General features: G+C 38.9%; 2 protein-coding genes across 7 annotated transcripts in view; one reads left to right on the top strand and one right to left on the bottom strand.

Moving 5' to 3' along the window:
* ZNF518A (zinc finger protein 518A) overlaps positions 1-23,543 on the top strand; it is a 93,599-nt gene that overhangs the window by 32,781 nt on the left and 37,275 nt on the right. For 2 of the 6 annotated variants that reach the window (XR_012498475.1, XM_074339303.1), the window contains 2 exons: positions 2,169-2,256; positions 3,376-3,414. Coding sequence is in view for 4 of the 6 variants with exons in the window: in XM_074339303.1 (XP_074195404.1) it covers positions 2,169-2,256; positions 3,376-3,411 (124 nt within the window). In the remaining 2 variants the exon portion in view is untranslated. Of the gene's footprint in view, positions 1-2,168; positions 2,258-3,375; positions 3,415-11,672; positions 12,212-19,072; positions 19,688-23,543 lie in introns of those variants that run through there. The other 4 variants (XM_074339302.1, XM_074339301.1, XR_002136754.2 and 1 more) reach the window with 4 other exon arrangements.
* The window catches only part of BLNK (B cell linker), a 71,963-nt gene continuing 55,410 nt past the window's right edge, over positions 6,991-23,543 (bottom strand). The window contains exons 10-17 of the mRNA XM_019724775.2: positions 22,959-22,986; positions 22,087-22,129; positions 19,703-19,787; positions 19,214-19,245; positions 15,554-15,630; positions 14,648-14,731; positions 12,142-12,297; positions 6,991-7,364 (exon numbers count right to left, since the gene is read on the bottom strand). Coding sequence (XP_019580334.2) covers positions 7,245-7,364; positions 12,142-12,297; positions 14,648-14,731; positions 15,554-15,630; positions 19,214-19,245; positions 19,703-19,787; positions 22,087-22,129; positions 22,959-22,986 — 625 coding nt within the window. The 3' untranslated portion in view covers positions 6,991-7,244. The remainder of the gene's footprint in view (positions 7,365-12,141; positions 12,298-14,647; positions 14,732-15,553; positions 15,631-19,213; positions 19,246-19,702; positions 19,788-22,086; positions 22,130-22,958; positions 22,987-23,543) is intronic.

The raw sequence follows: 23,543 nt of genomic DNA, 5'->3' as shown, positions 1-23,543 counted from the left end.
TGGAAACGAATGTTCATCAACAGATGGATAGACAAAATAAGGTATATCTGTATAATGTATTATTCAGCAATAAGAAGAAATGGAGTACTGATACATGCTATATCATGGGTGAACCTTGAAAATATGCTAAGTGAAAGAAGCCAGTCACAAAGGACCACATATTGTATAATTTCATTCATATGAAATGTCAAGAGTATGCAAATCTATAGAGACAAGTAGATTAGTGGTTGACTATGATGGAAGATGGAGAATGGAGAGTGTCTGGTTATGGATATGCAATTTGTTTTTGTGGTGAGAATGTTACAAACAGATTGTGGTGATGACTGCACAATTCTGAATGTAGTAAAACCCACTGAATTACATAGCTGTAAGTGGTGAATTTTACAGTACGTGAATTATATCGATAATGCCATTAAAATTGTCAACCAGTAAAAGTTGGTTAACTACTAGAAAGGGAAAATTAGATGCTAAGGAATCACAGGAATGGCAAATGCAGGAATCAGCTACTATTTCCAGGATTGAGAGAGAATAAACAAGGAAGAAGCTAAACACTTAGGTGAGGGCTCCCTACCCCCTAGTCTGAGACTCAGGCCATACTGAAGAAGTTGTAATTGCCACAGGGACACTCCGCCTGCTGATAGTGAAGAATTTTGCCAGAGAGTACAGACCTGAGCTGGTCATTAGGAGGAGTCAGTTCAGTGGCTGTGAAACTCATTGGAGGGTCTGGTCAGCTAAAGCTGCTCTGCCTTAAAGAGCCTGCTGAGTGTAAGAGAAACACACTGGGAGCTGTGGGCAGCCTTGAGCTGGTCCACAAGAAGTTGCCCCACTGAGTGGCAGAGAAACTCACTGGAGGGTGTGGCCAAGCTGGAGCCTACAGGGTGGCTGAGAGAAATTCACTAGCATCAGCAGAAACTGTCCTGGAGGGTGGCAGAAAAGCTCAGGGGAGGATGCCACAGCCAGAACTGGTCTGCAAAAAGCGACCTCCTAGGTGGCTGAGAAACACTGGATAGTGATTCTGGGCTTCCCTAATCCACTGATGCGGGAAAAAAACACACTGGAACCAGGAGGGGACACACACACACACACACACACACACACACACACACACACACACACACACATCTTATCGGCTGCCTCCGTGGTTGCCATCGTCTATTAACCTTATCCACAACCGTGTGAGTCCAGTCCCCTGGACTGCACCCAGATTTTTCCAGTTGGTATGATAATTGAGACCCCTAGCTTTTGAGCATTTGCCCTCCCTACTATTAGCCCCGGCCAGCAGAACAGGGCCACCAGTGAACTTAGTGGTGCTTGTTCCCCTCTTCCTAGTGCATTTCTGAGGGCCTTGGTGAACACACTTGTCCTCTGGAACATAATTCTCTGTGGATCTTCTGCCTTTACATAATAGATCCACTCCAGCATGCTGGTTTCCCTGAATTTTTAAATTCTTTCCTTCACTATCTGCCATAGCAATTCAGACATTTCAGCCTCAGTCAGTGAAGGTCACCACTCTCGAGTCTTCCAGGAGCCCCCCAATGAGTTTGTACCATCTCCTAGGGTACTTTTTGGGTATAATCCTGTAATCCTTAAGTTAATAAATGCTTCCTCTTTATCCAGTCTTATATTCTGTTTCCTTGGCTCAAGCATTCTCAAAATCTGGTCCCATGGTACTCACTCCTTCAGCCCCTGCAAGTACATGTGCCTAATTCTTCAACCTCCTTCAGGATTTATTCTCTTCCCCTCCCAACAAGCCTAGTACATCCATAGCTAGTTCATGCTGCAATTTAACTTCAGGCAGCCAGGACAGGAGGTGGGGGCATATCCTGAGGGAGGTTCCTGTTGCCTTCCAGGGGAGAGGGCTCTGCAGTATCTTTCCACACAAACAGAATGCTAGTTCTTAATGAGAGGGGGCATCTCTGCAGACTCCGAGGGTTCAGAGGAGTCTGGGAAGCCAAATAATCGGTGGCATCCACCACCAATGATGGATGCACCACCATTCATCACCAGAGATACCCATCCCATCCGTCAGGGTCCCAGGTTTTGTGAACTAGGACACTGACCTTGACATAACAGATCTGTCGTGGGTTAGCATGAAATTATCTTTGCAGCTTAGCAACTCTATTAAATCCTGAGTTTGGTCTTCAGCTTTTTCTTCTCTCCCACTGCAGGAGATTAGCAGTTGGGTCGCCACTTTGTACCAGGGACAGTCCATGCCTCAAACACCCTCAGGACTGGGTCCTCATTGACAGCTGGGTGGTGAGTAATCTGGTCCAAAGACCTCATCTTACTGCCTGCTTTCTGGGACAACTCCTGGTACTAACTTTGTCAGTTGACGTGCAGTTTGGAGTGCAAGAGGTTTTTTGGGCAGTAATGTCTGAGAAAGATTAAAGGGGAGGGAGAGCAAGACGGAATAAGAAAAGCCTTCAGACCATAATGCAGCTCTGATACTGGTGAAAAGACAGGGTTGGTAAGTGAAAACTGGTTTGGGTATAGATAGCCTCAGGCTGCCATGCCTCTTTGATGAAGTCAGCCAACCCCATGGGTGCTTCAGTTCAAAGACTGTCCATTAGAAGTGTTCCATGTTGGGCAGAAACGGCCAGAGGGCTGCCTAGGAAGAATACAGACTTGGTTCAACCCAAGGTAGATTCTGAAGGCACTAACAGCTAAAGGCTGTTGCTAATTGCACTCCTTGCAGCTGAATGCCAGGTTTTTTCTTGATGGGAGATGTGGGGCAATATCAAATTGTGTGACATTCGTATAACTAGAGCCCAGAAGGGGAGGAGAAAAAGGAGGGACAAAAAATATTTGAAGGGATAATGACTAAATTTTTTTCTAAATTTGATGAAAGTTATAAATCCAAAGATCCAAGAAGCAACATGAAACTCAAGTAGGCACTTCCGTTCTTCCAGTTATCCAGGCTGGAAACAGTGGAGTCAGAATGAACTTATGTTTCTTCTCTATCCCCAATATGCAGTCAGTTAACTTTCCTGTGTTAATCTTAAGACGTTTCCCTTTTCTCCGTTTCTTTATAGGCCCTGGTCACTACCATAGTTTAGGCCCATATCTTCTCAGGACAGATTTACAGCGATAATCTTCAAATTGTGTTATTTGCTCTAGACTTACAAGTGGAGTATTTGAAGTTTCAGCTATGGTGTCACCATTTGTTGAGACCTATTATGTTCTAGGTATTTGTATATATTATTCTCATAAAAAGTCTGCAAGGTAAATGAGAAAACAAGTTCATTAAGTACTTTGTCCAAGGTTATATAGCAAGTAAGGGACAGAGCCAGCATGATTAAAATCTAGGCTTAATGGGACCATTTATAAGTAAGAAAAAGATAACAGGTAAGACAAAAAAGTTCTGCATTTTTCTAGGGAAAAGAAAAGAGTGAGATACTGCACTTGAGATAACAGGTAAGTGTTTTTTGAGTAGAAACTTTTATTCTACTTGCATTTCTTCTTTTCTTCAAGGGGTATTCTAATTGTAGGCCATTATTTCAAGTATAATAATCATCCTGGATAAAAGTTCTGTTTGATATTTTTATAAAATGATAACTCTGATTCTAAAAGCTGTTTGAGAAGCTATTTGGATACCTTCCAGGACTTGAGATGATTTATGCATTTCATCTGCCTGACATACCTACCGACAGACATACCACAAGCTCAGTAAATGTTGGCTGGTTGAATGAAAGAATAATAATTAACACTTTGAAATTTTACCATACTTAGTGCACTCACTGAACAACCCTATAAGGTAGGTTGTATTAACACAAATAACTTACCCAAGTTCATACAACTAGTTATTGGTGGACCTTGGATAAGAAGCAGAAATTGAGGCAATTCATTCTCAAGCCCTTGCAGTAAACCATAGTAGTATCCTGCTTCTTGGTTAATGGAGGAGTTACTTTGAGGGTCATTCAGGTCTTTAGTAGAATAGTATGTTCATTTTGATGCTTCAAAGTTTAAGAAGGTGTAGGGTAAGTGTCCTTAGCCTTGGATCTCTGAACTTGTGGTCCATGGTTAGGCCCATGTATGTCACGAAATTTAGTAAGAATTTGTGTGTGCGAGTATGCATAAATGCATTTTTCTCGGGGCAAAGACCCATAACTCTCAAAGAAGTTTGTGATAACTATAAGATTAACAGCCATGAATGTAGAGAAATAGTGGGTGTTTTTCTGAGACACAATTAAAATTATTAAATGTTCAAAAATACTTATAGGTAGGTTTACTTGAAGAATTGTCCACAGACTGCTTTTTGTCTCTGCAAAGGAGATTTTGGTTAGGGGTCCTAGGAGTTAATGTTTATTAGGCACAGCTAAATGCCAGGCAGCTAACATATTCTAGCTTATCTTTTGTGTCATTGCCAGAATACAAATGTCGAAACTGAGGCTTAGAGTGGTAAGAAACATGCCTGATATACTGATAAATGGAAGCTCTAGGGTACCCAGAACTAACTGAAGCCAGTACTGACTGCCTCACCTTGTGGTTAAACATAGCCGCTAAGTGCCAAGGACGTGCAGTGTAACTAACCTTGCTGGAAGCAGGGTTTTTTTTTAGCGGTTTCTGTGCAACCCTGCCTAGAAATAGTGGCTGAGTTATAGGGCATCTTAAGGCCTTTTTGAAGGACAGAAATTCAGTCTTGTTTTAAGATGATGTCTCATGTGGTGCTGGCTTTGCTTCACATCTCTACATTCTGTTCTCTGGGACGCTCTTTTAGGCAAGACTGTCACAGCTGCAGTAAGAGTGGGTTAGCGCTCAGAGAGCAGGGTCTCCGTACCATTGCCCTGACTAACTCAATCACAGGCTTCTGATGGCCACACGACTAGTCTTCCCATTTCTGTTGTGCATTTGAACGAACTTGAACAGCCTTCCTACTACTGCAGCTGCAATCTAGTTTGCAACATCCTTGAAAGAGAAAACAGGAACTGGAGTGGTTTGTTTCCTTCAGCTGCTATGCAAAGTACTTCTTGACTAGAACGGCTGTTCTACCACCTGGCTTGCCTGGAAAATCTTCCTATGCAAAACCACCTGTTTGTCAAGCACTGAAAATCACAGACAGGGTCTTCGAGATCTCTTAAAAGCTTTTCTAGCCTCCTGGAGAAGCCTATACCACCTGTAGAGGAGAGTTTTAGAGAAGTAGGGAGGTAGGGATGCCCGCCAGTGGATTTCCTATATGAAGTTGGTGGGGGGCGTTACTGTCTTGGATTGGGTGTTTCTCCGTTTTGGGGAGGAGTGCATCCCTCAGCAGAGATTAGCTTCATCTCCCAGAAGTTTTCCCAACCTCTGTTCCAAGAAATCCACCCCAGCAGTGCCGAATATCAACCGAGTGTGGATTAGTATACTAATCTCATGGCTATGCAACTCCACCTACCTGGAATAGGCACTTGGGGGAGGAGAGTGGGGATGGGTGGAAGAGGTTGTTATGGAGCCAGAATTACTGCAGTAGCAAAAGGAATTATTGAGGATTTACTTAATTAGAAAATAATTTTACATAACACTGAGGAAAACTGATAAACTAGAAAGCTCATACGCCACACTACAAACGAGTGCTTTGCTTTACAAAAGATAGACCCAGTTTTCTGTAAATTGTAAATTATCTCTTCTAGTACATTCTAAATGATTGCATTGTTTTCCTAAAAGGAAAGGACAAAACCAAAAAACTTTCCAAACAACATTTCCAAAACCCATTTATATCTGTTTTCATTGTCAAAATTTATATGGATTATATGCACATATTAGTTTCCTAGTGTTACCATAACAAAGTACTACAAAAGGGGTGACTAATAAAACAGAAATGTGTTATCTCCCAGTGCTAGAGGCTACCGATCTGAAATCATGGTGTCAGCAGGGCCACATTTCCTCTGAAACCTACAGGGGACTCCTTCCTTGCCTCTTCCTGGTTTCGGGGAATATTGGCATCTTCAGCACTCTTAGGCTCGTACATACATCACTCCACGTGGCATTCTTCATGGGCATCTCTTCACTTAGTCTTCCCTCTGTGTATGTCTGTGTCTATGTCCAAATTCCCCGTTTGTATAAGGACATCAGTCATACTGAATTAGAGCCCACCCTAACAACCTCATCTTAACTGGACGATACCTGTAAAAACCCCATAAGGTCACATTCTGATGTATTAGGGGTCAGGACTTCAACATATCCTTTTTTGGAGAACATAATTCAACTCATCACATAGCTAGTAATCATGACAGTATATGACATTTAAAAATACAGTTATCTTTACAAGTGAGTCTGTAAGTTACTCTGAAATCATTACCTTCTAGCTTTTCAAAATCCTTTCACAGATTGCTGTCTTATTCAGTGGTCAAGTACATTCCTCATTTAATTATTAGATTTATCTTAATTAGCTGCTTTATCATTTCAATGCTGTCTAAAATACAAGTAGAATAAAAAGCTTTGATATGACAAAGTATAATACATCTCTGGGATGAGCTAAGACCTTGGATATGGCTGCTCATAACACTCTTTTATTCCTTAGGGTTCATCAGTGTCTACTTTCCTGACCTTGTTCTGTGGGAAGTTTCCCTAGGCTTTTAGTCTAGTTTTGCTCTCATCCTACTTTGAACTTTATATCAAGTTTAGGGTTCATTTACTAGACACGCAGATCAAAGAGGGCATAATTATTTTTAGTAAGCAAAGCTAACAACATAATCATGGATAAGAACATCTAGAAAGGTCATATCTATATACATTTCCCACAGTTGGGAGCACTCACAAAAAGGAACCATTATATCCCCCTTATCTGTTCTTACAACTATCATACTTTATCTATATTTTATTTTCTACAAATAAAAATTTTAACCAAGACATAATTGTCAAGCATTGTCAGTAGATATCCTAGTTATGTTAGTGCACCAATGACCATTGTGGTGGTCTAAATTTCCAGCAGCTTTGTTTTATCCAAGATTATTATGTTCTTATTTTGAAAATAGAACGTTGTTTTCTTACATGACTGAAAATACTTTACACCTGTTTCTTTTAAATAAAGACATTTATTTGGAGAATATTAATAGCATGATAACTCAACCTCACCAGATATTAACAGTTCATCTGGTCATGTGAGCTTCTTATCAAGAAGTGGATGACCACCCCAATAGCTGCCTCCATCTTCAATTTTATTACAGGATGATTCATAATCCAAAATATGAAGCTTGGGGACTTCTTCTTAAAAGTAGAAATAGAAAAAATGTCTGAAGCAGCGATGTTGACCACCTTTTTTTTTTAATTTATGAAACTTTAACTGCATATTTCAGTCTTGTAGAATCTTTTGTGTTATTTTGACTGTCGATAAGAACCAGAGGACTATGTTGATGATTCTTGATAATTTCAGCAACACTTCCAAAGTACTAGAGCAAGAAAACAGAGATGAATTATACACTGGCATTTATGTTAACTTTAAGCTCCACTCCTCCCATCTTCTTTCGCTTTCTCAAGTTAGTCAAAGTTATTAGGTCCCCGCTGACATTCTACCAAAAAATGTCTAACAAAGACTGTACATAACCTTCGAGGTGGCAGACCTTGGCCTTTCCTATATTCATTAAAACTAAAAAGAACTCACAGGTTTAATCAGTATAACTGCTTAGAGAAATTACTTCATTGAGTTATAATGTAATATTTTAATTTTTTAAATTTAGTTTCAAGTGTATAACTGTCATACATTGAATTTCTCTACATTATTTATGTTAGGTTGAACAGTTTCGATACAAGGACTGATGTAGAATTTAGTATTAGGAAAGAATTATTTCCCAGATTAATTCATGTTTTTGTTTATGTTTTCTTTTTTGTATAAATAAGGAAAACTTTATAAACCCTCATATTTCCATTTTTGCTTTAGCTTAGAACTAAATTTTAGCTTAGAGCTAAATTAATGCCCAATTAATAATGGAATTCCATGCTAGGCACTTAGCATACATATTTATCTTTTCATATATTAAATTAATATTCTCTGTAGATTTTTTTTTATTAGCAATGTAATAGTTAGACATTTACACTCCTCACCAAGTGATAATCCCCCAGTTACTACCCCGGTGACATCGTAGATAGCTGTTACAATTGTAGATTTTAATTTATGGTTATCACATCTTTTTTCTGAAAAATGATCCGTGTTTTGAATGAAAGATAAAAATGTAACATGAAATCAAATGCATTGAATATACAAAAGTGCTACAAGCTTACAATCGTCAAATAAATGCATTTAGAGACATTTTTTAAAAAGTGGTAATTGTTTTGCAACAGTGCCATAAATTTAGCAATTTTCACCAATTGATTTTATTGTCTTTTAATTTTTTATATAAAGACAAACATCTGGAATAAAATTTTTAAATGCCTTTATTGATTATTGGGGTAGCTTCTAAATATCTATATTTTGAATACTGTGTAGTATTCAGAATACCGGTCAACTTTTTCAAATGAAATACCAGTTGTCTTTTAGATAATTGGCTATCTGTCCGGGAGGAGAGGTGAGAGACAGGCATCTATGAGTCTTTGTTTCTTACTTTCTCTTCATTCAGCTCTCTTGCAATTGCCATTGAAATTCTTTTATGATATTCATGAAGACATTCATTCTGTTTGTTTGGCATAGCATATTGTTAAACTGATGCAGTTGGAAGTTAAATTTATGAACTGAAGAACCAGGAAATGAAATAGTACAACCCCTTAAAAGTGGATTCCAAGGGAAAAGTGTGTTCTGAACCCAGGAAGCATATAAAGAGTTGCTATACTTACACAAATAAACATCTCATTCTGTCCTTCTAGTCCCTAAATATTTTTAAGTATTGCTTTATTGTAGTGTTTGGGGATTTAATGTTTGAAGGAGGGAGTTGAGTTGAAATGTTTGAAGTAGGAGGTGGTGTTGAGGCATATTTTTTATTTAACTGCATGAAGAATTGAGCATAATTTAGTTGCATTTCCCCTCAGTGCTCTTTTTTTACTATCTAGACTAATTCAGTGTATTAGAGATATTCATACATGGACAGAAAAACAACTTGTTTGATAACTCAAAATCTCATGGTTAATAAAATAAAGCAAACAGATATCAAAACTAGAAAATGACTCAATACTGTATACAATACTAAAACAGCTGTATAAAAAAGTTAAACAGTTAATCAGTTGGTTACTTTTTCTATCCATATACACCCAAACACAAATACAGACAAACAAACTTTTCAAAATATCTACATGGTTGACATCATGTAACTAAAGTTTTCATTTTCCATTCAGATTTTCAGTATATGGGAGAGATAATCTTCTTATAGATAATTGAAGTAAGAGTTTTAATGGACTCTGTCAGTACTTCCAGATGCCATTATAATAGTATACTATTTATGTTGGTATACATAGGCTGGATATGTGGGGAGTGAGGTAAAGCTCTGATCTATTCATCCTGAGGCAGGGATGAAGATTCTTTAGTCTAAGAGGAATCCTTGTTTATACCAGAGTTTGCTAGCAAGACAAGGAAGTCAGAGCCTCTCTTCGAGTTCCCTATTTATATGAGAGAATTTCAGGACCTCTAAATGGGACAGCTCCTCACTCACCGTTAAACCTCATACAGAAGTTCTGGAGCCCTGGGGAGGTTTTACAATGAAACCACCCATTCAAAGTCACTCTGTCTTACTAAGATCACCACTATTTCTTACCACTGATTACTAACTACTATTAGGAGCATTGATTTAAAAAGATTTGTCAGATAAATGCTATAATGAGAATGAAGGTTTTGTAAGCAAAAAGTTCTGTTAAAGTTTAACTGGTGTTACATGATAATTCAATCTATATTTTAAAATCCAAGTTTCAACTTGATAAGTGTTTGTTTTAAGATTCAAGAGTTTTGCATTGTCTAACTATCTGAGACTTTATTAAAAGTAAAATAAAACCCCAAACTATAAAACTCCTAGAAGAAAATGGGAAAATCTTTATGAGATTGGATTTGGCAGTGAATTCTTGGATATGACACCAAAAGCAAAGGCAACAAAAACAAAAATAAACATATAGGACTACATCAAACTTAAAAACTGTTTGTTCATCAAATGTGACAATCAACAGAGTAAAAGGTAACCTATGGAATGGGAGAAAATATTTGCAAATCATATATCTGATAAGGTGTTAATATTCAGAATAATAAAGAACTCCTACAACTCAACAACAAAAGATCAAATAAACTGATTTAATTACAAATGGGCAAAGGACTTGACTAGACATTTCTTCAAAGATGATATACAAATGGCCAACAAACATATGAAAAGGTGCTCAATATCACTAACCATCAGAGAAACGCAAATTGAAACCACAGTGCGATATCACCTTGTACCCATTAGGATAGCTGCTATTTTAAAACTCTAGAAAATAACAAGTGTTGGCAGGTATGTGGAAAAGTTGGATCCCTTGTGCACTGTTGGTGGGATTGTAAAATGATGCAGTTATGATGGAAAGCAACATGGAGTTTCCTCAAAAAAGTAAAAATATGATCCAGCAATCTCACTTCTGGAAATATCCAGGAGACTTGAAAGCAGAATCTCAAAGAGATATCTGCACACCCATGTGTAAATAGCAGCACTGTTTACAATAGTCAAGAGGTAGAAGCAACCTAAATGTCCATCAACAGGTGAATGGATAAACAGAATATGGTGTATAATAAATACAATGGAATACTGTGTAACCTCAAGAAGGAAAGAAATCCTGTCACATGCTACAACATGGATGAACTTTGATGATATTATGCTACGTGAAATAAGCCAGTCACAAAAGGACCAACATAGTATGATCCCACTTATATGAGGCATCTAAAATAGTCAAATTCATAGAAATAGAAAGTAAAATGGTGGTTGCCAGGGACTATAGGGAGTGGGAAAAGGGGAATTGTTGTACAATGAGTACAGCATTTAAGATAATGCCTGATAAGAAAGTTCTAGAGATCTGCTTCACAACATTGTAAATATACTTAACACTACTAAACTGTGTACTTAAAAATGGTCAATATGGTAAATTTAATGATATTTTTTACCACAGTTTTTTTAAAAAAAGCACAACAGAGAGCACTCATTTTGCTCTCTAATGACACAAGACATTACCAGTTTGTTTTACAAATGCTATTCTCCTGCCTATAATCACTCAATCAATAAATTCATTCATTCATTTAATAAGTACTTATCAAGCCTCCACTGAAGCCAGCCATTGTGCTATGGTTCTGGAAATATAGAATGAACAACACATAGTCTAGCCCCTGACTTCATCTGTTAGAGAAAACAGACACTTCAGCAATATGACACTTTCTAACAATTCACTTTCTAACAAGTGCTGGGCTTGGAATGGGTGTAGTTCTTTCTGAAGGAGTATTGAAAAATAAATATTTCTTAACTTGAAGTTTTAAAATGCCATTTCTTTGCTTAGATTGTTCTTTCTACTTTTCTCCTCATCCCCTCCAACTTTCATTCTACCTATTCAAATTCAACCCATCATTCAAGACCAGAACAAGTGTCACTCCCTTTCTGACCATTCATAGATTACTCCAGCCGATATTTCAGGGCTTACTTATAGGAATAGCTAGCTAAACAGAGATGTGGTAAGCATTGAGCTTGGTCCAGATTAAAAAGGAGTTGAAATTCGTGTTTGGTTAATTTTCAAGACCCATTGTAATGTGTTTTTTTTCTTTCTTGCTGCAGGCCTGAAATCTCATTCTGGTCCAAGGGTGTAGTCTAATGTTTCAACTCAGGTTTCTGCATCTCATTTGATCCTTCCCTGGTCATCTACCTTGGTATTTGAGTTGAGATCCTAGTTCTTGACTTAGTAGCTTTGGCCACTGACCTTGATTTTTATACCACTAATTCTATTTGACATTTCAATCTTGATTTTTATGTCCTCCTGGACTAAAATACTAAATCAGACTGACCTCACTATGTAACAGGATAAAAGGACTAAGATGCAGCCTTTATATCATATCAGTTTTTCCTCTTTTCTTTTCTCTCATAGTATATACTGCCCAAACATAGTACTTTTTCTATTTATGACATGTATGTAAGCCTTGGACCAATAACACTTATATTTTTTCTCCTCATCTCTAGCATCTAATACAGTATGATGCCATTGTATTCAATACAAAGTTAGACTTGGATTAAAAGAGAAATTACTGACCTCTTCACCATTTTTCTTTCTGCCCAAAGCATACTGTTTTGTTGCTTCAATAAATCGCACAGGGATATTATATACTCGCTTATTAAAAAATACAACTAATGTGTATGGCTGTTTGGAATCATGGCCAGAACTTTTCCGAATAAGAAATGATCCATCCTGTTTATTAAAAGAAAAACATAATTCTGGTTAGTATTACTTACATTTCTACAGGTTAGAAATCAGTTTATGAAAAATCATATATTACATTCAAAATATAGTTACTTAGTTATATGATTTTTATTATCAATAAGTTTGTTTTATTATTTTCCAAGAAAATATTTCAGTAAACTGTATACTTATAGACAACATAAACTTGTATTTTATAATTACGTATGTTTATATATACTTATCTCTATAAGTATAAAACATATACTTATAGAAAATCCTGAGTGAGATCAATGCACTTTTTGATGCACTAAATAAGGTATTATGTTTATAGGATTTAGAAATGCATGAGGGGACACGTTAAGATCAAACCTAGAGTGCACTCTTGAACTAGGAACCATGTCCACAAGTTGCCTATGAATTAAAAAAAAAAATCAAACAAATTTCAAAGTACTATAAGAAGAAGGTAGAAAAAGCTGCTCCTCCAGCCCTCACTTTGAAGCCAGACAACTCAGTTCCTCCCCGTATGTCCCTGGTGCCTCTCAAGCTGCTGCCCCAGTGCTGGAGCTCAAAACCAGTGAGTCCATCAGCAACATTATTCACAGTGGCCAAGACATGGAAACAACTGAAGTATCCTTTGATAGGTGATTCGATAAAAAACATGTGGTACATAAACACAATGGAATATTACTTGACCATAAGAAAAGATGAAATACTGCCATTTGTGACAACATGGATGGACCTTGAGATTATCATGCTAAGCAAAATAAAGAAAAAGTTGAGAAATTTTCAGCTGATGAAAATTCTCTCTTCCATAGCTTATATTGAAGTAGATAAAAAACTATAACACAACATTCCAAATTTAAATATTTTATAAAATATTCTAGAATCATATATTCAAAAATTATGAACAGAAAAGCAGAAAGAAGAAATGCAACAAAACTTGATCAAACTCAGGGAATAAAGTAAAGAGAAAGATAAACCTGTCTCAGAAATGAAGAAGAAATTACAAGATGCCCAAGGGACAACAGCCTGAAATAAAGATTTAATAAATATCCGAAGGAAGGTCTGTAATCTACCAAGACAGAGAGAGGGAGAGAAGGAGAGAGAGAGAGAGGGAGAGGGAGGGAGGGAGGGAGGGAGGAGGAGAGAGAGAGAGAAAGAGAGAGAGACATTTAATAAAATAATATGATAGAGCCAGAATGGTTGGAATGAAAATGAAAGGAAGACAAAAAAAGTCCAAAATACATGTAACTTTAGTCCTTAAAGAGGAAAAACAAAACAATGAAACAGAATTATTCTTTAAGACTATAATTTAAGAAAACATATTAGAAATAAGAGAAAACTTAAATCAATAAGAAATAAGAGAAAACAGGTTGAAAGGGCTTCATCTACCTGAAAAAAATTGACCTGGAAATAAACTCAGAGACATAGTCTGGTAAAACTATTAGACTTTTAAAAATATAAAGTCTGCAGAGTGTTCAGACTAAATATCAAATTACATATAAGGGCAAATAAATAAATAAATAAATAAATAAATAAATAACAGCATCATGTAGAACAAAACAATCCAGTGGCGCCACACTTTAAAAAAACTCAAGCGAAGGATTTTATATCCAGCCAAGATTTCCTCCAGGTTTCAGGCTATGAAAAGCAGTTTTGAATGTGCAAGAACTTCCAGAATAATGTAAACACTGTTCTTCTTGAGAATCTCCTAAAAACTGAGCTTCATCAAACAAAAAGAGATAATTGGGGAAGCCACCAAAGGGACTAATGGAAAGCACTTAACATATTTAATTGTTAGAGCTAGGACTAAAACGAGGTTGGCAAAAAACAGTATGTAATACATTCTGACGAAGTAGGGTACAAGTGAAAAAATGGGAGGAAAAAAAAGAGTGAAAGGGGAACGTGGCACTTTAATCTTAGATTGTCCAAACTGTCCCTAGTGTTCCTACATGATGGGGCTTGGATTCCTTAAAAATCTCTTTCCAGGTACTTTTTGCCATCTTGACCTCAATCTTTTAACCCATGCATTGATCCAACATAGCCTGCTATTTCAGACTCCTGGATGGATCTCATGTAGCACCAAACCTTTCAGAGATCTCCCGCTGGAGCTTTCTTCTTGTCCACTGTTTGGAGAGTAGTGGAGCCTGTGGATCCTTGTAGAGATTAAAGGGCAAGTAGAAATGAGACGGAGGAACAAAAACGGGATGCTTGAAAGAGGAGGAGATGGTAATTCCTCTTAAAAAAAAAGATCCCTGCATCTATAATTGTTGCAATGATTTAATTAGCATATTATCAGGATGACAACTGTGTCTATTATAGGCTGAGGGCAAAATATGAGATTTAGAAATGGGCAAACCTTATTTGATCTGTATAATGCCTCTTCGGCAGACTTTCGATCGCAGGCACCAGCGTACCACGGCTTACAATGAACGTCAGCTTCCTGTGAGACAGAAGGCATCATTAAGCATGAAGTAGTCCTTCACTGGCACTGTATCTTTTGTGCATTAAAAACAGAGTCCCGTTGTGCATTACCAAGACAGGCCTAACTATATGTGGACCAGTAATTTGAAAATGAGTTTTATGCTTCCTTTGATCAATCACAGGATTATATAATTGACTTTTTTTCTCATTTGGCCTTGGCTGCCAACCCTAGTAATTAAATATACGACCTAAATCCTGCTAGATTCCTGAACCATTTATTCCTTTCTCCTAAGTAAGTCATAATCTCCCTTTCCATTGTGATCTTATTGTTGTCACTTTGTGGAGTGCTTTATAATTTCCAAAATGTTTTTATAAATATTATCTTGTTTGATTTTTGTGACTACTTGGAACACAAGAAGGATAAATGCTATCATCCCTATTTTATATTTGAGAAAGCTTAAAGAGACTTGCCCAAGGGCACATGGAGTCCTTTCTCTTTTTATAAACTGTGCTGTTTTATGTGTTTTAATATCATATGCCTCCACAGGTCTATTCTGTGAAAATTATGTAGTTTTAATAGAATCTATGTGAGAGAAAGAACAATAAAAACAATACACTGCTAGCTTCAAAGAAACACAAATTATTATTTAGGGCATCTAGAATACAAATTGGAATAAATGGAGCAAGGTCTTAATAACTGAAAAAAAATTTTCTCTACCCATCAGCAAATCACAACTCATAAGCTGGCTTAAAATATATTCTGTTTCACTCCAAACTCTCGCTTTTAAGAAGACATACCCTTTCCTGCAGTTTACTGGTACAATAAGTGTTCATTTCATACCTGTTCTGACAAATTGGAATTAGATGAAAAGCTGGGTAACGGACCATCTACAGCAGGGCCTCCCCCTTCTGGAAATCCTGAAAGGGATTTGAAAAATCAATGGATCTTCTTTATATCTTAAGCAGTTACTATGCCTATACCTCAACACTTTGCTAGGGAACACACACACTGAAAAATCACACACAGCAAAAAATTCTTAAGAGCAGTGGTTCTCAAACCATGGTTTGAGAGTGCTGGGATCCCCAAGAGCCTTTCAGAGGGGTTGTGAGGTCTTTTCCAAATATATATCTCTGTGAAGCCCAATTTTCTTTATATACTTCAACCAGAAAAATGTATTGCAACAGGGGCCGGCCCAGTGGCTCAGGTGGTTAGAGCTCCATCCTCCTAACTCCGAAGGCTGCCGGTTCGATTCCCACATGGGCCAGTGGGCTCTCAACCACAAGGTTGCCAGTTCAACTCCTCAAGTCCCACAAGGGATGGTGGGCTTCGCCCCCTGCAACTAAGATTGAACACGGCACCTTGAGCTGAGCTGCTGCTGAGCTCCCGGATGGCTCAGTTGGTTGGAGCGCATCCTCTCAACCACAAGGTTGCTGGTTCGACTCCCGCAAGAGATGGTGGGCTGTGCCCCCTGCAACTAGCAACAGCAACTGGACCTGGAGCTGAGCTGTGCCCTCCACAACTAAGACTGAAAGGACAACAACTTGAAGCTGAAGGGCACCCTCCACAACTAAGATTGAAAGGACAACTTGACTTGGAAGAAAGGCCTGGATACACACTGTTCCCCAATAAAGTCCTGTTCCCCTTCCCCAATAAAAAAATCTTTTTAAAAAAATGTAAAAATGTATTGCAACAGATGGAATATAGAAGCAGATATGAGAATCCAGTTGTAGCTGTTACTCTGGGCATTAAAGAGATTTCAAAAATGTAAATGCCGTTCTTCCCACTAATTGTTTGGAAAATATAGTTATTTTTCATAAAAATATGTTAACATGTAATAAGTTTAATGTTTTTTAAATGGATTAATAAATATGTTTTAAATGTCTGTTTGAATTAACACATTAAATATCAATAGACAGAAACATTTAAACCAAAGTTCTTTGGGTCTGCAATGATTTTAAGAGTGTTAAAATGGTCCCAAGACCAAAGCATTTGAGAATTGCTGCCTTAAAGGTGTAAACTCAGTCTAAATGTGAAGACATGTGAAATAGAGAAAATACTTCACTGCATTCGTTCATTCACTCATTTATTCGTTCACTGATTCATTCATTGTGTGCCTCCCATGGATCAAGGCATTGGGGATCTGTAGCAGTGAACAAAACAGCAGAATGCCCTGCCCTCCTAGAGCTTAAATTTTAATGGAGTGAGCTAGGCAATAAAGACATAAGTAAATATATATGCAATATTAGAGTCCTAAACACTATAGAGAAAAATAAGCAGGGATGGGGGTTGGGGATAGGCTCGGACAAGTAGTATGTTTAAATAGGCTGGTCAGGGAAGGCCTTACTGAGGTGACACTTGAGTAAGACCTCCAAGTGGAGAGAGGAGGCATGAGGCCATCTCAGGAAGGAACGTTCCAGGTAGAGGAACAGTGAATGTAAGACCTGGCATATTTGAGGAACAGAGAGGGGGCCACTGTGCCTGGAGTGCCGTGAGGAAAGGAGAGAGAAACAAGGGATGAGGTCACACTGGAGGTAATGAAGGGGCCAGGTCTGTAGGACTTGGTGGACCGCTTGACATGACTTGAGCTGTAACAAGCGAGGTATGGGAAGCTTTGGGAGGGTTTTGGACAGAGTAGTAATGTGATCTGCCTGTCTTTTAACAAGATCACTCTGGCTACAGGGCTGCAAGGAGATAGACGGGGGCAAGAGTAGACAGAGGAGGCCAAATCAGTGTTCCTGCTTGCCCAGGCGGGAGATGATGGTAGCTTAGAACAAATGGCGTCAATGGGAGTAGTGAGTTGCTGGGTTCCGGATATGTTTTGAAGAAACAGTCGGAAGGTGTCTGAAGAAAGCAAATGAGGCAGTCAAGGGCGACTCTAAGGTTTTGACCAGAGCAACCAGAATTGTCCTTTATTAAAAGGGGAAGTCTGCAAGAGACATAGGTTTAGATGAACTAAATACTTCAAATGCAAGTGCCCTGGATGTTCCCAGACAGCATGACGTTCACAGTAACAGGAAGGAGCAGGGAGGGCAGCAGGGAGGGCGTGGCAGGCCCAGCAAGGCTGGGTCTGGAGGATGGGCGCGCTCTAAAGGTGCGGGGATGGGCCTCCCAGGTAGAAGCAGCAAAAGAAGGTGGGTAGTCAGGCTCTCCCAGGGCACACAGTGCAAAGTGGTAGGTGCTTTCTGCAGTTTGGGCAGCCAGGGGAGTTCAAAGCTGACTTTCTGAGCTATGAATATGTGCCAGGCCTTGTCTGTTTTCCACACTTTAGCTCACTTTGTCCTCACATCTGCCCTTTGTGGGAGGAGCTGCCCACAAGACCCCGTTTTACAGCCAGGCCTTCCCTGACCTCCTCACCTGAAACAGTCACTTCACTGCCTCCATTCCTCTCTGACCCCATCCTCTGCCACCTTGTTTTGTTTCTCTTTATAGCACTTTAGGATTTACTTGATATTATATGATTTATCTAGTTGTATATTTTTCCTGTCTGTCTGCTCCAGTAGAATATAAGTTCCACAAGGGCAAGGCTCTATTTGTTTTTTTCACTGCTGTTATTCCTCTTGTCTAGAACAGCACCTGGTACATGGCAGATGGTCAGTAAATATTAATTGCAAGAATGACTGGGTTGAAAAACAATACAAGGCATAATAAAGCTTTACATAGTGAAAAACAAAATTTCTATAGCCAAACCATCTTCACTGTGTTCAGAATTTTTTTTTTAATTGTAGTTATTATATATTTAATTTATCTAAGGTGAATGAAAAATCTAATTAAAACCTAAAAAATTTATTCAGTATAAAAGCACGTAATTTTTGTATATAACAATTTTTCTCTGTATATAAATTTGTTGAATCTTGATTATTTTGGAATATTTTCCAAACTACCAATGTAAGGTCAAGTTTGTTTTATTTTTTCATTTTTTCCTACATTAAGTAGAAAGCAAATCAAGGTTTGGGCAGTTACGTTCTGCAAGACTGATTTTTCTGATGCATATATTTTTAGGGTTATATTTGTCTTAGTAAAATTATCCAGATATTTGCCAAAGCTTTTCAGGGTACCTTTTGCAGATCTATTTTATAATCATTAAAATATATTTTAGATTTAATTTAAACAGCTATCATTTATTGGGGAACTTCTATAAACCACGCAGTATACCAGGTATTTACTGTATGTTGTTTTACTTAATATTATTTTGAAATAGTAAGTTCTATTGTTTTTGTAAAAAATGAAATAAAATATAACCAGTATGACTAGTAAAATATTCAATCAATACTAAAAAAAAAAAAAAAAGTAAAAATTATCTCAAATCTCTCTACTTTTCAAAACAACTTTATGAGAAATATTGTTGGCCCCATTTTACAGATGAAACAAGCTAGAGAGGACACTGAGCTCCTCCAGCTGGAAGGGGCAGTGTTGGGTTAGAACCCAAGCAGCTCAGCCATGAAGATCCATCCAGCCTTAACCACTACCGGATATTACCCTTCAGGACTTCATATTACTTACTTGGCAGAGGTACGGGTTTTTGATGGCCTTGCCTAAAAAAAAAAGAATTTCAGATGAGTTAAAAGGCGAAGCACAAGTTGAATAAGCTTGACTTTTTGTTTACAGTGAAGTCTCTCTGAATGTGCGCATCACAAAGGAAATCAACGTGACTAGCTGAGGAAACTTATCTAAAGATGGGAGAGGCACTTACACCTTCAAGATAAGAAAAATTGCTCCTTTTCCTTTGAAAAAGGAGGAGCCTTGACTAAGGTGTTACATTTTGGTTAAATCCAATAGTTAACCCAAATATTAGGTCTTTGAGATTCTAAGCAGCTCTTTTAAAGTTGTTACCTCTTAAAAATGTAACACCTTTTAAAATTTAATTACAAAGCAATGAGATCAGATCTTTACCCAGCACAACCAGCCAATGTCACTGTGCAGTGTAACAAGGCACGCGTCAATGCCTGCAGCAACAGGAGGAAACTTAGTTTTAGAGGAAAGGATTCTTACTTCTGGGCAGGAGGTAACACTGGTGACTGCACACTTTCTTGTCTGTGACTAGACCCTCGGTGGCGCTCAGCAGGTATAGGTTTTTCTGCATTAAGAAAATTCTCATATTAGGATTAGAATGAAATGTCTGTCCCCAGGCCAAAACCCAGCAACATCAACTGAGAAGCCCTGGATTTGGTCCAGGTGTCTTTCCATGATGGTATCTTTCACCAGCATGTCATCTGTTTGCGCATCTGTCCGTGGGGTGATGTGTTTGTGCTATTAGGACCAGGACTCCCACCCACAGTGTTATAGGTACGTCTTTCCACCTCTGCCTTCATCCCTTTGCAATGTACATGGGGACTGAAGCTGTGGGATCCGGGCGTTTAAGTGTATGAGTGCAGGTGGGAGACAGAAGATGAGCAAGTTTTAGCCCTACCCCGCCCCCCTTCCTATGTGGCTTCTATACAGGTGTTACCTCACCCTGGGTGTGTCTTCATTAGTCATAAGATGTGGTATCAGTCATTCCTTACTGATAGGTGGTAAAATACGAAATTTGGTGAATGATTTACTCTTTTTCAAAGCTTAATTGAGCACATTTAAGGTTATCTCTATAACAATCTCCCTTGCCCGGTGTTTTCCTGAGGGAGAGGGGAAGTGGAGGAGTTATAACTAATAGTACACAGGGAAATGGGCGTAACCTGAAATGTAAGAAATTTATGTTGAAATCCATAGTAAATTGATTGCTGAACCGTTAATAGGTGTGATTATAAATTATTTTAGTGCTTTATTCTCCCTCAAATTTGGTTTAGGTTTAGTTAAACTGTGGGTATGCCCATGCTATGCATGGGATGAAGGTTGAGAATTATTGATATCCTGTTACAGGAACCCAAAAGGAATAAAAGTGTAGTAATAAGAACTCAAAGATTCAAATAAACGGTAAGATAGACTTCAGGGATTTTTGTGGTGCACCAAAATTCGGAAACTTTGAGCCTCTGAAGATCATGTTTCAAGTTTGTGGCAAGTTACTTTGAGCTGCCATGTGTGATGTTTGATTCACAACTTTACAACGTGGTAGTTTCAGAAGGAGAAACAGTGAACACATTAGGTCCCCACAGCCAATGAGCTTTGACCACACCTGTTTGGCCCCGCCCTCCTGGAGGCTTCCTTCCTAGGCGAGAAGGGGTGAAGGGGTTGCTCTCCACTTTGGATTTGGATGGTCATTGCCTCTGCTCTTGAAATAAGTCACAAAGGAGATGACATGCCAAGCTCCAACACTGGGAGCCCTTTGGGAAAGAGGACACCTGAGCCAGTTGGAACATGTCATGACCCGCTTCTCTGCTGGTTTTCGGAGGCTCCTAAAGCCATGAAATCTGTATAGGGTTGTACTTACTTCCTGCAGAGGCCCACCCTATGGCTGCACTATAACTCCAAGTTCCCTGCTCAACAGGCATGGGAGACTGTAAGGAATGGAAGGACAGCAAGGTAAAAGCATCAAAGGAAACGCAGATGAAAGCAAGACAGAAAGGAAGTGATACTCAGAAATAGCCTGGTGGGGAAAAGATGCGGGAACCGATGTAAAAACCTATTGAAGCAATTAATTATTGGAGCAATTAAAGCAGACAGGTGAGTTGTAATGGACATTCAGAAAATGTCCACCGTCCATTGCCAGAGAAACCAGAACACTTCATGTATATCTGCCCCTATTAACTCAGGAAATGGTGAGAAGAACACTCACTAAGCTTTTAACATGAAATACCTTCAAGTGTGGAATCAGATGGGTGCAGAAATTTAACTTCAATATAGTATTTTAAGTGTTGAGATTATGCATCATTCTTCTTTCTGTCCCCCCCCCAGTATTTTTCAAATACAAATATTTTTTTTAATGGGGAAGCTCTAATAAACATATATGTAAGGCTTTAGGGTTATGATAAAACAAAGGAAGGGAAGCATTTGAAGATGTACAAAGACAGACATTTGAACTCTGAAAACATTGTTTTGAAAACTTAGCAAAAGAACTGGTTCAAATACACAGATTTTTTAAAGTGTCATTACCTGAACTAAACTATTAGTTCTAAGATATATGAATGGCTCTGCATCAGTCTTCGCGCCAATGTAAGGCCGTGGCACTGTTTCTGGCAGGGCATAGCTCTCTGCAAACAGACAGGTTTTTGGCAGGGAGACTGGAACCTACCCCAGGTGCTGCTCAGCGAGCTCAGGGCCTGACCAGCTTTGCTACTCTCCACTCATTGCAAAGGGAAGGCCACTTAGTTTAGAAAATTGACTTTCATACTTACAATTACCTTACAAACAATGAAAGAATTTAGAAAGACATTTATATACAAGTCCTTAATAAAAATACCTTTTAGAGGACGTGCTCAACCTTTAAAATAATACAGATTTACCTTCACATACACTTGAGGCGTTCTGTTGAGAGGCAGATGGAGTCTATTTAAAAAAAGGCAAGGATATTCAATACAGTTGAATGTGGACATAAAAGGCAAAGCAATATTATTAAAATAAATATTTGGGGAGAACATGTCTTTCATGCATAGCTATTCTATCACACGAACAATGAAAACCATGCAGTCCCCACTCCAGCTTTTTGCATTCAGTGACAGCCAACTGGAAGTGTCACTTGGTTTGAAGGAACAGTGTCGTGGTGGTTTGGGGACCTTGCTGCTCTGGCAGTAGGGCCGATGGCTACCATGAGCCCCAGCAGATCCTGGCAGTAGCGCTTGCACAGTGGGCATCTGGCACCTGACTTTGGTCTCAGGGCGCCACTCTCTCAGTGTTTGCTGGGTGATTGTAAATGTCAGGCTACAGAGTAGGTACCAGGTCAAGGAGGGCTTCCCGGAATGGTGGGCTGGTCCAGGTTCCCTTCATTCTGGCCAGAGTCTGAGTTTAATCAGGCCTGTGTATGCATGATATGTAATTGTCAGCCGTTAGTTCCCCAGCCAGAGGATTGGGAAGTAGACATAGCGACTCCCCATGGGGAAGACAGATGTCATGGGAGGCAGAGAGCCTGGCCGCTGCCTCTGATCTACTTCTGACATTCCGTGGAGCACCAGGGTCAAATGCAGATGAACTCCTCCCGGGAAGCACCTTCCCAGGCTAGCTGAGGATTCCGAGGTTCTCTTGGACTGCCCAGGCAGCAGCTTGAGCTGCCAAGATTGCTGTGTTCACCGTAGCTGGAAGCATTGTCAGCTTTAAAGAAATGGGTAAGGATAAACACTGTGGGAAATATGAAGCATATTTAAATGCAGAATTAACTTACTGTCTTCAGTGATGTAGCTGGCTTTTTCCTGGGGGATGAAAAAAGATGAGCTTTTGTTAAAACACCAAAAAGGTAAAGCAGAGCTGTCTACTTACTTTACTCTCAAATTTAAACTGGAATCATGGAAGTGATACGTGTGTGTAGGAAGACTCTCCATGAAGGGCACAAAGAGATGGAAGCAGGAGTTAGTCGTGATCCCCAAACCTCGGATAGGGTCCACTGACAGATGGCAAAGGGGTTAGTTAGGGGTAAATGGGCACCAGTTGCCAGGGAGTTGGCATAACTGAGCTCTCATTCCAGTTCTGCTGCTAATTCGTCTGTCACCTCCAGCCTCTTTGGGCTGTTCGACTAGTTGGAGCTTTAGTTTCCTCAACTGTAAAATGAGAACCAGAATCAGTGTTTTTAAAGGTTGCAATTGACACCTCCTCATGACGACTTCTGCCCTGCCTCTAGGTGACTGTTCCCTGCCAGATACCTGCCTAGGATTTCATTCCGAACAGAGAAATCCGAGATTAACACAAGTTAGAAAACCACTGTGATTTGTGGTCCCAAAGGTGCTTGCCTAAGCTAACATTCTGATTTTGT

Source organism: Rhinolophus sinicus, linkage group LG07 (genome assembly GCF_036562045.2).
Source record: "Rhinolophus sinicus isolate RSC01 linkage group LG07, ASM3656204v1, whole genome shotgun sequence".
Taxonomy (NCBI): Eukaryota; Metazoa; Chordata; class Mammalia; order Chiroptera; family Rhinolophidae; genus Rhinolophus; species Rhinolophus sinicus.
The sequence above is the reverse complement of the archived record's forward strand: the minus strand, read 5'-3'. Positions and strand labels throughout refer to the sequence as shown.